General features: G+C 45.3%; 1 protein-coding gene and 1 long non-coding RNA gene across 11 annotated transcripts; both read right to left on the bottom strand.

Moving 5' to 3' along the window:
• Window positions 1-1192: 1192 nt before the first annotated feature.
• LOC107224786 (collagen alpha-1(I) chain) lies at window positions 1193-6616 on the bottom strand. 3 transcript variants are annotated; one of them, XM_046744715.1, is made up of 5 exons: window positions 6482-6616; window positions 6206-6263; window positions 5390-5418; window positions 2738-5236; window positions 1193-2452 (listed from the first exon to the last, which is right to left on the bottom strand). In XM_046744715.1, exons 2-5 carry the CDS (start codon window positions 6228-6230, stop codon window positions 2096-2098), a joined length of 2910 nt encoding a protein of 969 aa, XP_046600671.1. In that variant the 5' UTR covers window positions 6231-6263; window positions 6482-6616; the 3' UTR covers window positions 1193-2095. The 3 variants fall into 3 exon arrangements, with proteins under 3 accessions (XP_046600671.1, XP_046600670.1, XP_046600669.1); XM_046744714.1 differs by having other exon boundaries at window positions 1193-3843; window positions 3943-5236; XM_046744713.1 differs by having other exon boundaries at window positions 1193-5236.
• A 6215-nt stretch (window positions 6617-12831) lies between these two features.
• Window positions 12832-14165, bottom strand: LOC107224781. 8 transcript variants are annotated; one of them, XR_001525671.2, is made up of 3 exons: window positions 14057-14165; window positions 13402-13639; window positions 12832-13145 (listed from the first exon to the last, which is right to left on the bottom strand). It is a non-coding gene; the product is annotated as an uncharacterized LOC107224781 (long non-coding RNA). The 8 variants fall into 8 exon arrangements; XR_006905179.1 differs by having other exon boundaries at window positions 14064-14144; XR_006905180.1 differs by having other exon boundaries at window positions 13402-13665; window positions 13991-14136.
• Between the last annotated feature and the right edge of the window lie 386 nt (window positions 14166-14551).

Genomic DNA, 14551 nt, shown 5'->3' with positions numbered 1-14551 from the left:
ATTAGCAGTTCGCGGGTAATGAGCGTTGCGAAATGCGCCGTGAAGCTCCTTAGAGCCGGTATAAATCGCGCTCTATACGCGGTCATCACACATCCAGAGTACAGTTAGCGTTACGCCATCGGTTTGCGGGAAGAATCGCCGTCTTGCAATGGCGTCACATCGTAAACTCGACCACGTCATAGCCGAACGTTCAATTAGCATGTTACATCCGCAAAAGTGATCGAAGCCCTACTGTTCCAACAGTACAGGGAATAAGATAATCCTCCTCGTAAACAGCCGGTGGTATCTTTCTTTTATTGCACCATTAGAAGAAGGTCTTCGTGTTTTGTTACCTCAATGATTATGCGGTAATTTCTCCCATAATGCCTGCTCATTTTTTCCTACCCGCGTCGTAAATAGGATCCGGCACGCTCAAGAGAGCAGTAGACGATCATTATTCCGAAGCCATACCACACTTCATCTTGCCGGTTCAACGTTAAGAGAGCATCGTGAAATTCCTGAAACCTTTTCTTTGGTGAAATTTATGCCTGAATTCCGGGATCGCGGGTAAACATCTCACACGCTGCTAGAGTTCGCGTGCATACGCTTTGATAATACCCTGAGCTATTTTGTTTGGTAAGGTATTACATATGGTATAATTACGGAGTCAAGGGGTCAAGCTATCATGCCTGGCTTGTTACAGACTCGAGATCTGACCTTTGACAAAGTGTAAGGTATGAGGACTCAATCCGTGTACAAACAACGGCTGAGAATTCGAAAAGAAATTATTTTCCGGAATGTAATTACTATCAGATCATTATCCCACGCCAACTCATTAGCCAGAGTTCACCTCAAATGACAAAATGATGATCGGGCTGAAAAACAATTTTCATACCTTACGCATCGCACGCAGGCACGCACTGTTGTGGATGGATGGCTGGATGGACGAAATGGAGGCGATTTGCGTATAGTTTGTATAATAAAATTGTAAAGGGCGTTTGGAGACGGTGGACGTTACGGCGAGTTAAGAAACGTGGAGAAATTTATGTAACTCAGCGACTAAGAGTCTGCGCGGAGTTCTGCTAATTACAGTAATAAGAGGGAAAGGTATATATGAAGTGAGGACGTGCAGTAATGGGTTACGGCTGCTTCCACGCACGTCTTCGAGCGGGCAGGGTGAATTAAGTAACCGTGTAATACAATAAGATAATGGTTGCAAAGGTGTTTCCTTTATTTCACATAATATTAAATATACATATAATGGCATCTCACCGTCGGAGTATCAAGACCATTGTTACAAAAATATATATATGTGTGTATATATATATGTATATATATATATATATAATACTAATATATATATATATAATATATATATATAATTACAATTATGTCATGCGTTGCTCAACTTCGGTTGTATCAATCCCTTCAGAGGTATAACACATAACGCGAGAATCAGACGTCATGCAGAGAGGAAGAAAGAAAGTAACAAAAATAAACAAGATATCCGGGTGTGATTTCGTATGTTCGCAGTCTCACCGCGAGTTACGCGATTGGTGAAACTTCGAAGATACGTTTCATTGAAATTTCGGTGTGACTTTGTGCATGGGAGTACCAACATCGTCACACGCCGGCTATCTAACTGCTAAAAAAGATGAGTCGATAGAATATCGAAGAACAGCAAAGACCGTGAGCTGGAAATTGGGCGGAATTCTTGTTCAATTCGAAATAAATAATTCACATGTCGCGGTGATACTCGAAGTTGACATACGTCAGCAAAGCATCTTAAATAGTATTCTTCTGCCAGCAGTGAAAAAAATTGCAGATAACATTACCGAACACAGTGGTTTCTCGACAAAAGGCCCAGAGACTCTGCACGTCTTTGTGACAGTATAATATTGAAAGGCAGTTACAAATAAGTTACACAATTACATTTACTTAACGGATAAAACGCGTTCAGGTATACAGCTGGGCCGTTTTTGTCATAACTTACCGCGTTTTCTATGTATTAAAAAAGAATTAGGCTCGTATTTACACTTAAGGTTCAGCACCAATGGTTCTTGGGGCTGCTGTGGGGTCTTGGCTAAATTTAATTCAACGGTTCACGCTACCTCACCTATCCAGCTCGCGGTGGTAGGTATCCACGGTCTGGTTCCGAAGGTCCCTCGGAGGGGAACGGGTTGTCCGATTGAGGAACTTTGCCGCCCGGGAAGCCCAACGGGTTTGTTGGGAATGCTGGTCCGGAAGGTCGACCGCTCGGATATCCATCCGAACCTCCTTGGCCTGCCGTTCCAGAAGGTCCCGATGGTCCCTGAGGCCTGTTGCTTGGAAAACCTCCCTGCGTATTCTGAGGATAACCTTGTCCTGATTGTCCCTGGGGTTTGCTGCTTCCAGGAAAACCTGATCCTGGATATCCGCCTGGACTACTTCCGCCTTGAGGTGTTTGAGGATATCCAGATTGTCCCGATGGTCCCGATGGTCCCTGAGGTCTGCTGCTGCCAGGGAACCCTTGCGTTCCTTGACCTGATGGTCCCGATGGTCCCGATGGTCCCTGAGGCTTGTTGTCACCAGGGAAGCCTGATTGTGGGTATCCACTGGGAGTATTTCCACCCTGTGGTCCCTGAGGGTATCCGGATTGTCCCGATGGTCCGGAGGGTCCTGATGGTCGCTGAGGCTTGTTACCTCCAGGGAAACCTGAGGTGGGGTAACCTCCTGGACCGCTTCCACCCTGAGGTCCCTGAGGATATCCAGACGGTCCTGATGGTCCCTGAGGTTTGCTGCTGCCGGGGAATCCTTGCGTTCCTTGCGGGTATCCTTGACCTGAGGGTTTGTTACCTGCCGGGAAGCTCTGGGATGGATAATTTCCCTGAGGACCTTGGGGTCCCTGAGGTTTGTTTCCAGGATATCCGCTTGGGCCATTTCCACCCTGGGGTCCTTGGGGATAGCCTTGTCCCTGTCCTTGGGGTCCTGATGATCCGGGCGGTCCCAGTGGCCCTGATGGTCCTGATGGTCCCAATGGTCCAGATGGTCTTGATGGTCCGAATGGTCCTGAGGGACCCTGTGGTCCATTGTTATCTGGGAATACTGCGCCAGGGCTTCCACTTCCACCCTGAGGACCTTGGTTTGATGAGAATGAGGGACCGGATGGGCCCTGTTGGTTTCCAGGCTGCGGATAACCTCCGACCGGTCCTTGCGGGCCAGGGGAGCCCGTGATGGAGTAATCGTAAATGTTTTGATTCAGGTAGAACAGACTAGGCGCAGAGTTGCAGTCAAACTGGTTCCACCACACGCACACGAAGTATTGCTGATGGAAGATCGTTCCGTTCGGGCAGAGGAAGTCGTAGGTTTGGTTGTTGGAGCAAATGTGGAACACCTGACACTGCGCTTCGACGTCTGCGTAGTAGCCCGGGAATTGCTGAGAGTCACAGCTGAATCCAGTTTGGGGGATGTCAGCGTAGATGGGATAATCGCGACCAGGTTCACCCGGAATCGCGGAGTAATCACCGTCATCCTGGCTACCTTCGTCATATTGGACCGACTGCCCACCTGGGAATCCACCATCAGGCCCCTGTCCACCACTTGGGAATCCACCGCTTGGTCCCTGTCCACCGATGGGGAATCCGCCGTTTGGTCCTTTTCCACCACTCGGGAATCCACCACTTGGTCCTTGTCCACCGCTGGGGAATCCACCACTTGGTCCTTGTCCACCGCTTGGGAATCCACCACTTGGTCCTTGTCCACCGCTTGGGAATCCACCACTTGGTCCTTGTCCACCGCTTGGGAATCCGCCACTTGGTCCTTGTCCACCGCTGGGGAATCCACCACTTGGTCCTTGTCCTCCGCTCGGGAATCCGCCAGTTGGTCCTTGTCCACCGCTTGGGAATCCACCACTTGGTCCTTGTCCACCGCTGGGGAATCCACCACTTGGTCCTTGTCCTCCGCTTGGGAATCCGCCAGTTGGTCCTTGTCCACCGCTTGGGAATCCGCCACTGGGTCCTTGGGGACCCTGACCTCCGTTAGGATACTCTCCCGATCCTTGAGGTCCTTGTCCACCACTAGGTCTTTGACCACCTGGACGTCCGCTAGGATAGTTTCCACTTGGTCCTTGGCCACCACTTGGGTAATTTCCACTTGGCCCTTGTCCACCACTTGGGTAGTTTCCACTCGGTCCTTGTCCACTACTTGGATAATTTCCACTTGGCCTTTGTCCAACATTCGGTCCCTGGCCACCAGGACGTCCGCTCGGATATCCAGATGACGGTCCTTGTCCTCCGCTTGGGTAGTTTCCACTCGGCCCTTGACCCCCATTGGGCCCTTGGCTACCAGGGCGTCCACTAGGGTATCCAGATGATGTTCCTTGACTTCCATTAGGTCTCTGGCTATTAGGACGTCCGCTGGGGTATCCAGATGAAGGTGCTTGCTCTCCACTTGGGTAATTTCCACTCGGCCCTTGACCCCCGTTAGATCCCTGGCCACCAGGACGTCCACTAGGGTAACCAGACGACGGTCCTTGTCCACCAATTGGATAATTCACACTTGGTTTCTGTCCACCATTTGGAGCATTTGGTCCTTGGCCACCGGGACGGCCACTGGGATATCCAGTCGATGGTCCTTGGCTACCGGGACGTCCACTGGGATATCCAGTCGATGGTCCTTGGCTACCGGGACGTCCACTGGGATATCCAGTCGACGGTCCCTGTCCACCGCTGGGTCCCTGGCCATCAGGAAGTCCACTAGGATATTCCGTTGATGGTCCTTGTCCACCGATGGGTCCCTGACTGCCTGGACGACCACTGGGATATCCTGGTGATGGACCTTGTCCACCGGTAGGATAGTTTCCGTTTGTTCCCTGTCCACCGCTGGGCCCTTGGCCACCAGGACGCCCACTAGGATATCCTGGAGACGGTCCTTGTCCACCGCTGGGGTAGTTTCCACTTGGTCCTTGTCCGCCATTTGGTCTTTGACCACCAGGACGACCACTGGGGTAGCCTGGCGAGGGTCCCTGTCCACCCGGGCGCCCACTAGGGTATCCTTGACCATCGGATGGGTAGCCAGTGGGTCCTTGGGTCTCAAGCTGACCGGGGAATCCTGAGCTAGGATATCCTGCTTGGGGATTTTGGCCACTGGTTGGACCTTCCGGTTTTCCGGTGGATGGAGTGGACGGAAAGCCACCTGGGCTTGCGGGTTTTGGAGGACTTCCAGGCGTACTGGGTATCAGGGGATTGACAGGACGCGGATAGCTATAACCTTCTTCTGCCTGAAAGGATGAAAAGACAATGAGATTGATGTGCCGTTTGCAGAGGCAGCTGTGAACGCAGGTCTGGAGGTCAAAGCGGCGCGGGTATGTAATTTAAATATGTTGCAATATCGCCAAGCTCCTTTACACGCGCATGTGGGTACACAAACTTACCAAAGATGTACGGGCGATAGCCAGCAAGGCTGAAACAGAGGAAATGTTACAATTACATCCTTATACTCGGTTGTTTGCTTGGTTGGTTCGTTGGTTGGTTGCTGCCAAGTTAATGCTCATCGCGGGTAAGTTCTATTACGAAACTTAGATAAGCGATCTCATTGTCAGACCAGCAGCCCGCGGCTCTGCGTTTCGCTGCATGACACTATATAATCCCCGCTGAGGATACGTGTTCCTTCATTTACTTCGCCCATGCTGCGTGTGATTAACACCGATGGTCACGCAAACAACACACGCGCGACCAGATCTGGTCTGTTTATCTCTCAGATGTGAAACACACAGCTCTCGCCTCCACTCCTATGCATAAGTACATGAACTATCGTCCATGTACGAACACACACACACATATATATATATGCTTAATACCTTGTGTGAATCCAGCGAGCGAGAACAATGCCCCTGATTAATTAGCGGGAAGTTATGTCACAGATTTTTCAATTCATTTCTTTCGTGCGACCGTCTTTAATACCGACTGTCTACCCCATCTCACATCGTCCGTCATGTTGCCTACACAATGATGCCATAACGCACAAGAGGGTCAATCTTTCGCCCTCGATTCGAATTTCTAGATATTTTCTCTTCTACGAAGAGAAATGACGATTCGATTTATGCGAAATATTATTTTCGAAATCGAGAAAACTAGTGTAATTATAGTAGCGAAAAATTGTTTACGATCGAGTTTTTTGAAACGTTCGATATTTTGATTAAAAAACAAAAGTGTCAGAGTAGTGAAAGTGTCACAAATTTCAGGCTCACCTATCCACAGCGACCACGACTTCATGATTGTTGGTGCTGCCTCCCTTAAGGTGTAATTCTGAAATTAAGAACTGGGTTGAAGTAGGATGCTGAGAAAAAACGAAACTCTGAACGACGTAGCCACTTTGAAAATTCAATAACTGGATCAAAGTTCGATACTTCGAGGTGAATTTATCACAAAAACAAACCGCGAAACTCGTGGCTGCGTGCGAGCCATAAGCGATTCACAATATCAAGAAAAAAAAAAAAACCAGAGAAGAAGTAGAAGAAACTCACCTGACTGATCCTCTCGAGAAGAGTCGATCAAAGGTAAGTCAGAAGGTGACTGACTACGGAGGAGTATTCGGGGTACATATATACCTCCGTAGATCTCACCCCGACGATTGAACCCAGAGTGTCCGGGGATCGAGGAGGCCCCCCACCATCCACCGAGTATATCAAATGCAGCGGTGTTAGGCGCGAACCCGCGCGATGATCATCAGGGTGACTTGATTCCTGGTGACTTTTCTTCGGCTCTGTCTACCGCCGTGCGCCCCCCTCCGCCCCTCGTCGCCATAGCCAACATCCGAAGCCATCCAAAGCACGGTTCGACCTCACGACGCCACTGACCCGCCCCGGGGAGCGAGGGGAAGAAGCCTCGCGGGCCAGTCTGGTGGGGGCCTCAGTCCCATCTCCGGGACACCCGGGAGATCGGCTCGTGGGAGGGCCGGGGTTAGTGAAAGTGAAACACCGCAAGTAGAGTAACATCTTCACGGTGCCAGCTTGCTGCCCCCAGTCGGCGATATTTCCCCCCTGCTTCAAAGTCCGCGTCTGTCTCTGAGTTTCGCTCGTTTCGCATCGACCGTCATTGCTCATCCGTGCATCGGATCTAACCGCACGCGATCGATCCTTCTTCGATTATTCTTCTTCGCATCGCCATGTTCTGATAGGAGATTTCAATTTTACACCTTTTTATGGCAACGCATTGCCGAATCAAGGAACGAATGTTACTCGAGAGGTGAATTTCGACGGGCGCGGGTAATTAGCACCGTTGTTTGACGGTGTAAACGAAACCGGGGAACGAGATCTACTCGTGAGAGTATCAACGTTTCTTTCTTCTTTTTTTTTTCATGATGAAACATGGATCGAAATTTAACCCAGAATTACCAAACTCGTCATTAATTCTCACGAACGTTTCTTATTTATATATTTATTTTTTGTTTTCTGTGGCCAGTTGATGCACGGCTGCTAATTAATTGTATTTATATGCGCGGCTGAGAGTTTTTAGAATGTGGGTGAAAATGCTAATCCGATTTCCCGGAAACGATGATCAAAGCTGATCAGGCTCGGGGGTTCAGAGGTGATATGAAAACGAATTTCTCTTCGTGCGAGATAAGTTGAGATTACGTTATACGCGTGGGAGCGGGATAAGATTAGAAGAATTGAAGGGGAGAGGAATGAAAAATAATTAAAAAGAAAGAAAAATAAAAAAAGAAAAAACAACAACGTTTTAACGACACTGCAGGACGAGAATTTTCTTAGGTGGTTTATTTGAATTTATAATTGGAATGAAATTTACTGTCAATACTTGTTCCCGCTTCCCTGGAGTTACCGCTGTATAAAATCGCATTGCTCTTCCGGGACAGAGAGTACTTAACGATTCAAACTGCTGCAGCTATCCCTTTCTCGGGTTCTACTCGTAAATATGCAAATACCCGGTTATCTTCAGCATTCTGCAACACGCCGCTTAACGTTTCCAAAGTTTCAGATACTTGGACTACAAGACTGCTCAGGCACGATAACCACCAAGCGCGATTAATTACCGCTGGTGGTTAACAAGCTGTGCTTTTCTTTTGTTTTCATCCCTGATTCGCTTCCGTTTCCGGTTATAATTTCGTCTCGATTCGGTGCGTGTAAGCGATTCAAGGATCTCGAAGCGGAGTCTGCGGCTAGGATAGACACGCCGATGATCTTCTCAGGGGAAAAGTGTTATGGAAATGAGCGTTAATGATCAACGCGTATGATGGCTCTGAAACAATGCGACGGCCTTGGCTCATCCGAAACCGAAAGCAGCCGGGACTGGGATGCTAGAGGAGGGGATTGGTGCAGCTAGAAATCCTTTGGCCAGCCCGTCCGTAACTCCGGTTAACAGCATAAAGCCTGAAACTATGGCGAACCTTCTTTCACGAGCGAGTTATCCTCGGGCGTCTGTTCAATGAATCCATTTGCATTCCGTCTAACCGTTGAAATAATCGCCGAACGAACGCCCACTCGTTTCGCAAGCCCGATTCTTTTTACAAGAAACATTTCCTTTTTACCCATCTCTTCTTTCGTCTACGTGCGGTACACTTATTATTGATCACGATGACGACGACTCAAAGTCTGCTAATTCTGAAACAATTTTGCCAACATTTTGCTAAACGGGTGACGCATATTATTCATTTTTCACTCGGTGCAGTTTCTAGAAAGTCAATTATATCTCACTGTGCTGAAGTAAATGATTTTGACAGGGTCAATTTGCACGGTATACAATCTTCAACGTCTGGCTGTCAAGCGACAGAATTTCCCCTCCTCCCCCTCCCCCTCTCGTCTTCCCCGCCCGCGAATTCAAAAAAATTACTTGGGTGTCCGACTTTTCGAGCAAAAAAGTAACAAGCTTGAGTAACTCGGTACTAATTCGTCTCGCGTCGCAGGTGTTTTAATTGTTAATTCACGGGTCGGACGGCTTCGATATGACAGTGACAACGGCGCAAAGGAGAAGGTTGAATTCCGACCTCAAAAAGTATAATAATTCGTTGTTCAACGCCGCGTGAATTATTACATACACGCGACAAATCTTGTTTACTCCAAACCGCAGGCTTAATCATAATCATTTTCTATACAAATTCCCTTGCAGTAAATTACGGTACAAGGCATTATTGCTGCAGACTATGCGAGTATCACGGATGGCGGATATTTTTACCAAGTTTGTGCGATATGTTTACGCTGATTAGATCGAAAGATTTCCATCTAATTTATACGCGTATCGTGTAAGGTACGTTTAATATGCACTCGACCCAACCTCACGGAATCACTCGGGCATCTTCGCCGCCTACAATTAAGGGGAAAAACATATTTTCGTTTCGCGTTGATGTAGAAAACCGCGAGAAACTGGTGGATTAATTGAACGTGAGAAAATCGCCGCGTTTCATCGACTCCGATCAATTCAACTATTCAAGTTCAATGATCAGGTAATTCAGTCAGGCGATGTATAAAATTGTTTTCGCGATCGTCGATCGATCGTGCAGGGTTTTATTACTGGCAAATCGACGCGGGTCTCGTTAGAGCAGAAAACGACTAACAATACCGGTGATTTTCCAATGCGGTGTGGATTTGGTACGGTTTACAATAAGCTTACACGATAGGAGAAACCTGCAACGGCGTAAAGGCTGCGAGTTTGCGCCACGATCTTTATTGTTCTCCGTGTTTGTCCAGGTAGCAGTGGGCCAAGGCGAGATCCATTAGATTTGAAATTTTGGAATCGAAGTCCCGTAAACAGGGAAGCGAGCAGCCATGTATGCATTATAAAACCAGTCGAAAGTCGAGCGGCGAAAGACGCGCTTATATGTTAGCCAGGTGAACTTGAGGAACTCGAAACCGGCGATAGCGCCACGATACCGAGACTTCAGACCCGAGTGCAGACGCATAATAGGCGATTATCACACTCGGCTGGGAAAGTACGCGAAAATGGGTCAAGGTGGAAGTGCGCTGCCCGCGCCGCGGATGGACGCTGCTTTTTTCAGAATTTTCAGTCATCATCTCTGTTTCCATTTTTTACCCTAACGGGAAAACCGAGAGAGTGTTCACTCGTAGATCGGGGGACAAGCGATTGCAATGATTTCAACGATATCAGGCGATTTTAAAGTGACTGCTTTTCAAACTGATTTGCGATTTCATGGCATTTCAACGGACCTCGTACGATTTCGTTCAATTTCAAACAATTTCAAACTATTTCATGTGATTTCAAAGGATCTCATACGATTTCATGCGATTTCATACAAATTCATACGATTTCAATAAATTTCAAACGTTCTCAAAGAATTTTAAACTATTTCATGTAATTTCACGCGATTTCATGCGATTTCGTGTGATTTCAAACAATTTCAAATCATATTAACTGATTTCAAGCGATTTTAAAGTGACCGCTATCCAAAGTGATTTGCGATTTCAACAAGTGAATACGCAAAAAATAAAAACGTATCTTGTAACCGTAACCAAAAAAGTAGTTTCTGATACGATTCTTTTTGATTACAGTCACTCGTGATATTTCAAACAAACGGATTCATCGTTGCAGTAAGAAGAAAATGTATAGTATTGGTCATTTGTACATAATCTTCTCGCAATTCCAACAATTTCGAATTCGTTACCGTAACGATTATACACGTTTCAATTTTTATACAATAATCTTATACCGATTTCTAACGAATGAAATCATCGTCATTGTGATCTTCGTTTCAATTGAACGGATATCAAATCTCGGCGTTCGTCGTGTCAATCAAATCCATTGTTCTTCGCTCGTCTTAGTCCGGGCTCGATTCTTATTCAATTATAAAAGAAACGGGCAGTTCCATCATCGCCGGGATCACCTTTGGTGCTCGTGTATGATTCTTATACTCTCCGGAGGTTCTTTGTCGGTTCTCAGGCCGATTACATCTTCGCATCTCCGCATCTGTTATTCCCCCACCCGGCCGTGTCTTCTGATGCCGATTTTTCAAACGCTTTTGTCGTTAATTGTCTGAGCGGCGCGGTATGTGGGTGAAAGCATTTCCTTGTGCTCGAGATTAGCGCCACACGGCTGTTGTGATAGAAATTATGCAATCCATTTGGACGTCGGGAGATGGATTCCGCGGTCTCTCCAGTTTCTTCAGCCTTCTCGATGTCTCTCATTCCATTTCTCATCACCGACAGAATCCTCGATTGTAATTGGAGATTGTGTCAGCTTATACTGGATCTCCCAACATTCGGCCAATAGAATATACTTATAACGAAGATCTTCAAACGTCTGGGTACTTTGTGATTTTTTTCAATCGCGTAACAGTGATACCGCGCAGCTAATGCACCTTCGCGTGTATAACAGACAGCCGTACCAACTTTCTCTCGCTAAAATTAAAAACGTAAAAATATAGCGTTGTTATGTATGTTTGATAGTCGTAATATCGCAGATGTGAATTTCAACGAACAAAAAGAATTGATAGAATACATCTGTCCACATATCGAATTGATCAAAAATAAATGAACGAGTAAATAAATTGAAAAACTCATCGGTGTAACAATTATTTTCTGCAAACTTTGTATATTGCCGCTGAGTTTTATATTGTGAGAACCATTGTACCCGATGTATTAATTATCGCGTGTTACGAGTACTTTACCAGTGATTATTAACCTTTCCAACGAACGAACATACGTAATAATATTAGTCAGGCATAATACGCGCGAATGATAAAAAATTGTTGATGCAAAATTGTTGAAAACTCATTCATTTAATAATTTTCTTCCGTACCGCTCAGCACCAATCAGGTATATATTATAAAATAACGATTGTGCGTTAGCCATAAAATATAACAGACAGGTATAATTATCAATTATGAAAACGTAAAAGATCGAAGTAACTTCGTACGCTGTAAGCGTGTAAAATAGACACGGATGATGTGCATAATTTGTCGATCGATGATTCATCCTCCGTAATATAAACGATATTATTAATACAGATTGCGTAGATTATTTCGTATTTGCTATCGATCGTCGACCGCATTGAAAAATGTTATATAAAGACCCCTTCTCAACGAATAATATGTGCGAAAAATCTCTGCTTGTATTTGATTGTTTTATTTTTTTTTAACAAGGATCACGCGGATCATTGAGCAAAGGATAATTAGCAGAACTTTCCAGTGAGAATTTCTACAGAGACATCGTTATTCTGTGATTTGCATCAATTTTCAATTAACAGAGTTGCGAACGATTTTTTTTCTCCCTCCTCCCCCGTCATCTTCCTCTGAAAATGTCCTTCGGAGTGTTTAAGAAACTGGAAGTGAGAGAGGGCAATCAACAAAAGGCGATATCTGTGAGCATAGATCATCCTCCAAGGTTCTTCGGCGATATGTAATGCAATCGTTGGAGATGATGCTTTGAAAGAGTCGAACCAAATGCCCGCGGGCTTCTCGGTTCGACTCGTCTTCTTCCCCTTCGGCTTTATCATATTCTTATTCTTATTCTTATTCTTATTCTTATTCTTATTCTTATCCTTCTTCACAAGCGTCGGTGTATTAATATTCATCCGTTGCATGCACAGATACGGATTGCAGCCGGAGATTCTCGCGTCAGAAAATATGACGAGTAGGAAACCGCCTCTCACGCTCTTGGCTCATCTTCACTCGGTCGTATAAAGAAACGAACGGTTGCAGTTGCGTCCAATTACCGGAGCTACAAACTTACAGATCGCGAACCCGCGAGCCGAGCGTTTCGCAATTATATCACCGCTTTTCTATGCTCCAACCTTCCAGCCTGCGATGACTCCTGTCACTCCAGACGCGGGTCGTCCTGGCGATCCGAGGATAAAAGGACGTCCCAGGCTCCTTTGCCTCTTGGGAAATGAAAATCAACTCTCATCAGGAATTACATTTCATTTATTTCACTACGGTTTACATCTTGTGACTAAAAATTGCAGCTTCGGCGATGAATCGAGAGAGGGTGGATAATATTTTTATCAATGTCCGGTGTGATCCTCCGTTTCGTCGACCGTCGATCCGACCGAGAAGAAAACCGCCGCCCAGACAACGAACAACGCTATCAGAGTGAGAAGAGTTCGGTATCGAAATTTGTCCCAGCATAACGAAGTCGCGTTTCTACGCTCGCTGCACATCATTTCTGCGCTTGAAGTCGCCACCCGGATTCCCTCGTGATGCTCCATTCCGAAATGTAAAAACTAGAAACAAAGATACGATGTATGAGAATTTTTATTTTTTTCCTTAAAAGCTTCACAAATTTCGCGAGTAAGATGGATTCTGATTTCACGATCGAGAAATTGCGCGATCTGCGAATTCCTGGAGATGATTTTCTCACAGATGCTTCACCGAGCGTGTGTATTAATTGATTTACGGCGCAGATTCATCGCGACATGTAAGAGATGACGCGAATCTCTGTACGATTATCTATATATTATGTAATTGAGTAACGCTCACCTTCTTTGCTCAGGACGACTGCTTTTACACCGTTAAAACACAAAGATGTAATAATATTTTATTGTAAATATTCGAGAACACCGAGTGCTTTGTCTATTCAAGAAATGTAGAACGCGGTTGTTGAGATAGCCACAAAATTGATTATAAATTTATGCCAGGGGCTTCTCGATTAATAGTTTATCTTATCTCTCGGATAATGCCAGATCACTGATATCAACGATGCAGCTATTAATTGCCTCTATAATAAAATTCCTCGGTCAATCCCTGAAACGAATGATCAGACGTTCTTTTATCGTAGGAATTGACATCGCAATTTTTTTTTTTATTATATATATATATATATACTGATTTAGAAGATGACTCGGTATAAATTTTGAACGAATTTGAAGGAAGAAGGGGAAAAAAAAATTGCGATATCAATTCCTACGATAAAAGAGCGTCTGATCATTCGTTTCACATATATAGTAATAATTGGTGAAAAAATCGAAGGATAAAAATGAACGAGTTCTTGCAGAATGATGAGCAACTATCGAATGATATTATTCTAATATCTAATTTTTGTGAATTAATTCAACAGCTTGATATCAACACATCAGCGATTCCGTCTCTTGGAGAAAAACAAAAAATAATTCTTGCACTTTCGCGAATCACGTACGAATCACCTGCGACCCAACGCGTACTTTGACATCGTAATAATACAATAATTTCCTACGGCAACCGAGTGCATAATCTTCCAGCGTATAACTGCATGATCGTGAACATGCGCGTGAATAGATAACTGCACCGATAGCCGTTGGCCGATAAGATTTTCATCGAGTCGCAATTCTCGCGTCTCTTCCTCGCTATGGACGTTCAAACGTGCAGCGAGAGAAATCTGCAGTTGTGGTTACTCTACATTACTTGATTATTTTTATTTTTCACTTGTGTACATACCTACCCAAAAAATAAATACAACAAATTCTGGGTAAAAAATTGAATCAAGTTTTGTAGCTGTGAACATTAAATCCAGCATATTTTGTTATCATTATTTTTTATTATAATCACTCGTACTGTATTTTCTTCCAATTAATGTGATAATTGGATGTTGGTGGATAAATAGTTTGACATTGATGCCTTGATTAGTTGGAAAATTGTAGCAAACCAAAGGAAC

The sequence above is a fragment of the Neodiprion lecontei genome, chromosome 7, assembly GCF_021901455.1.
Source record: "Neodiprion lecontei isolate iyNeoLeco1 chromosome 7, iyNeoLeco1.1, whole genome shotgun sequence".
Classification (NCBI taxonomy): domain Eukaryota; kingdom Metazoa; phylum Arthropoda; class Insecta; order Hymenoptera; family Diprionidae; genus Neodiprion; species Neodiprion lecontei.
This window is presented reverse-complemented; position numbering and strand designations above follow the sequence as displayed.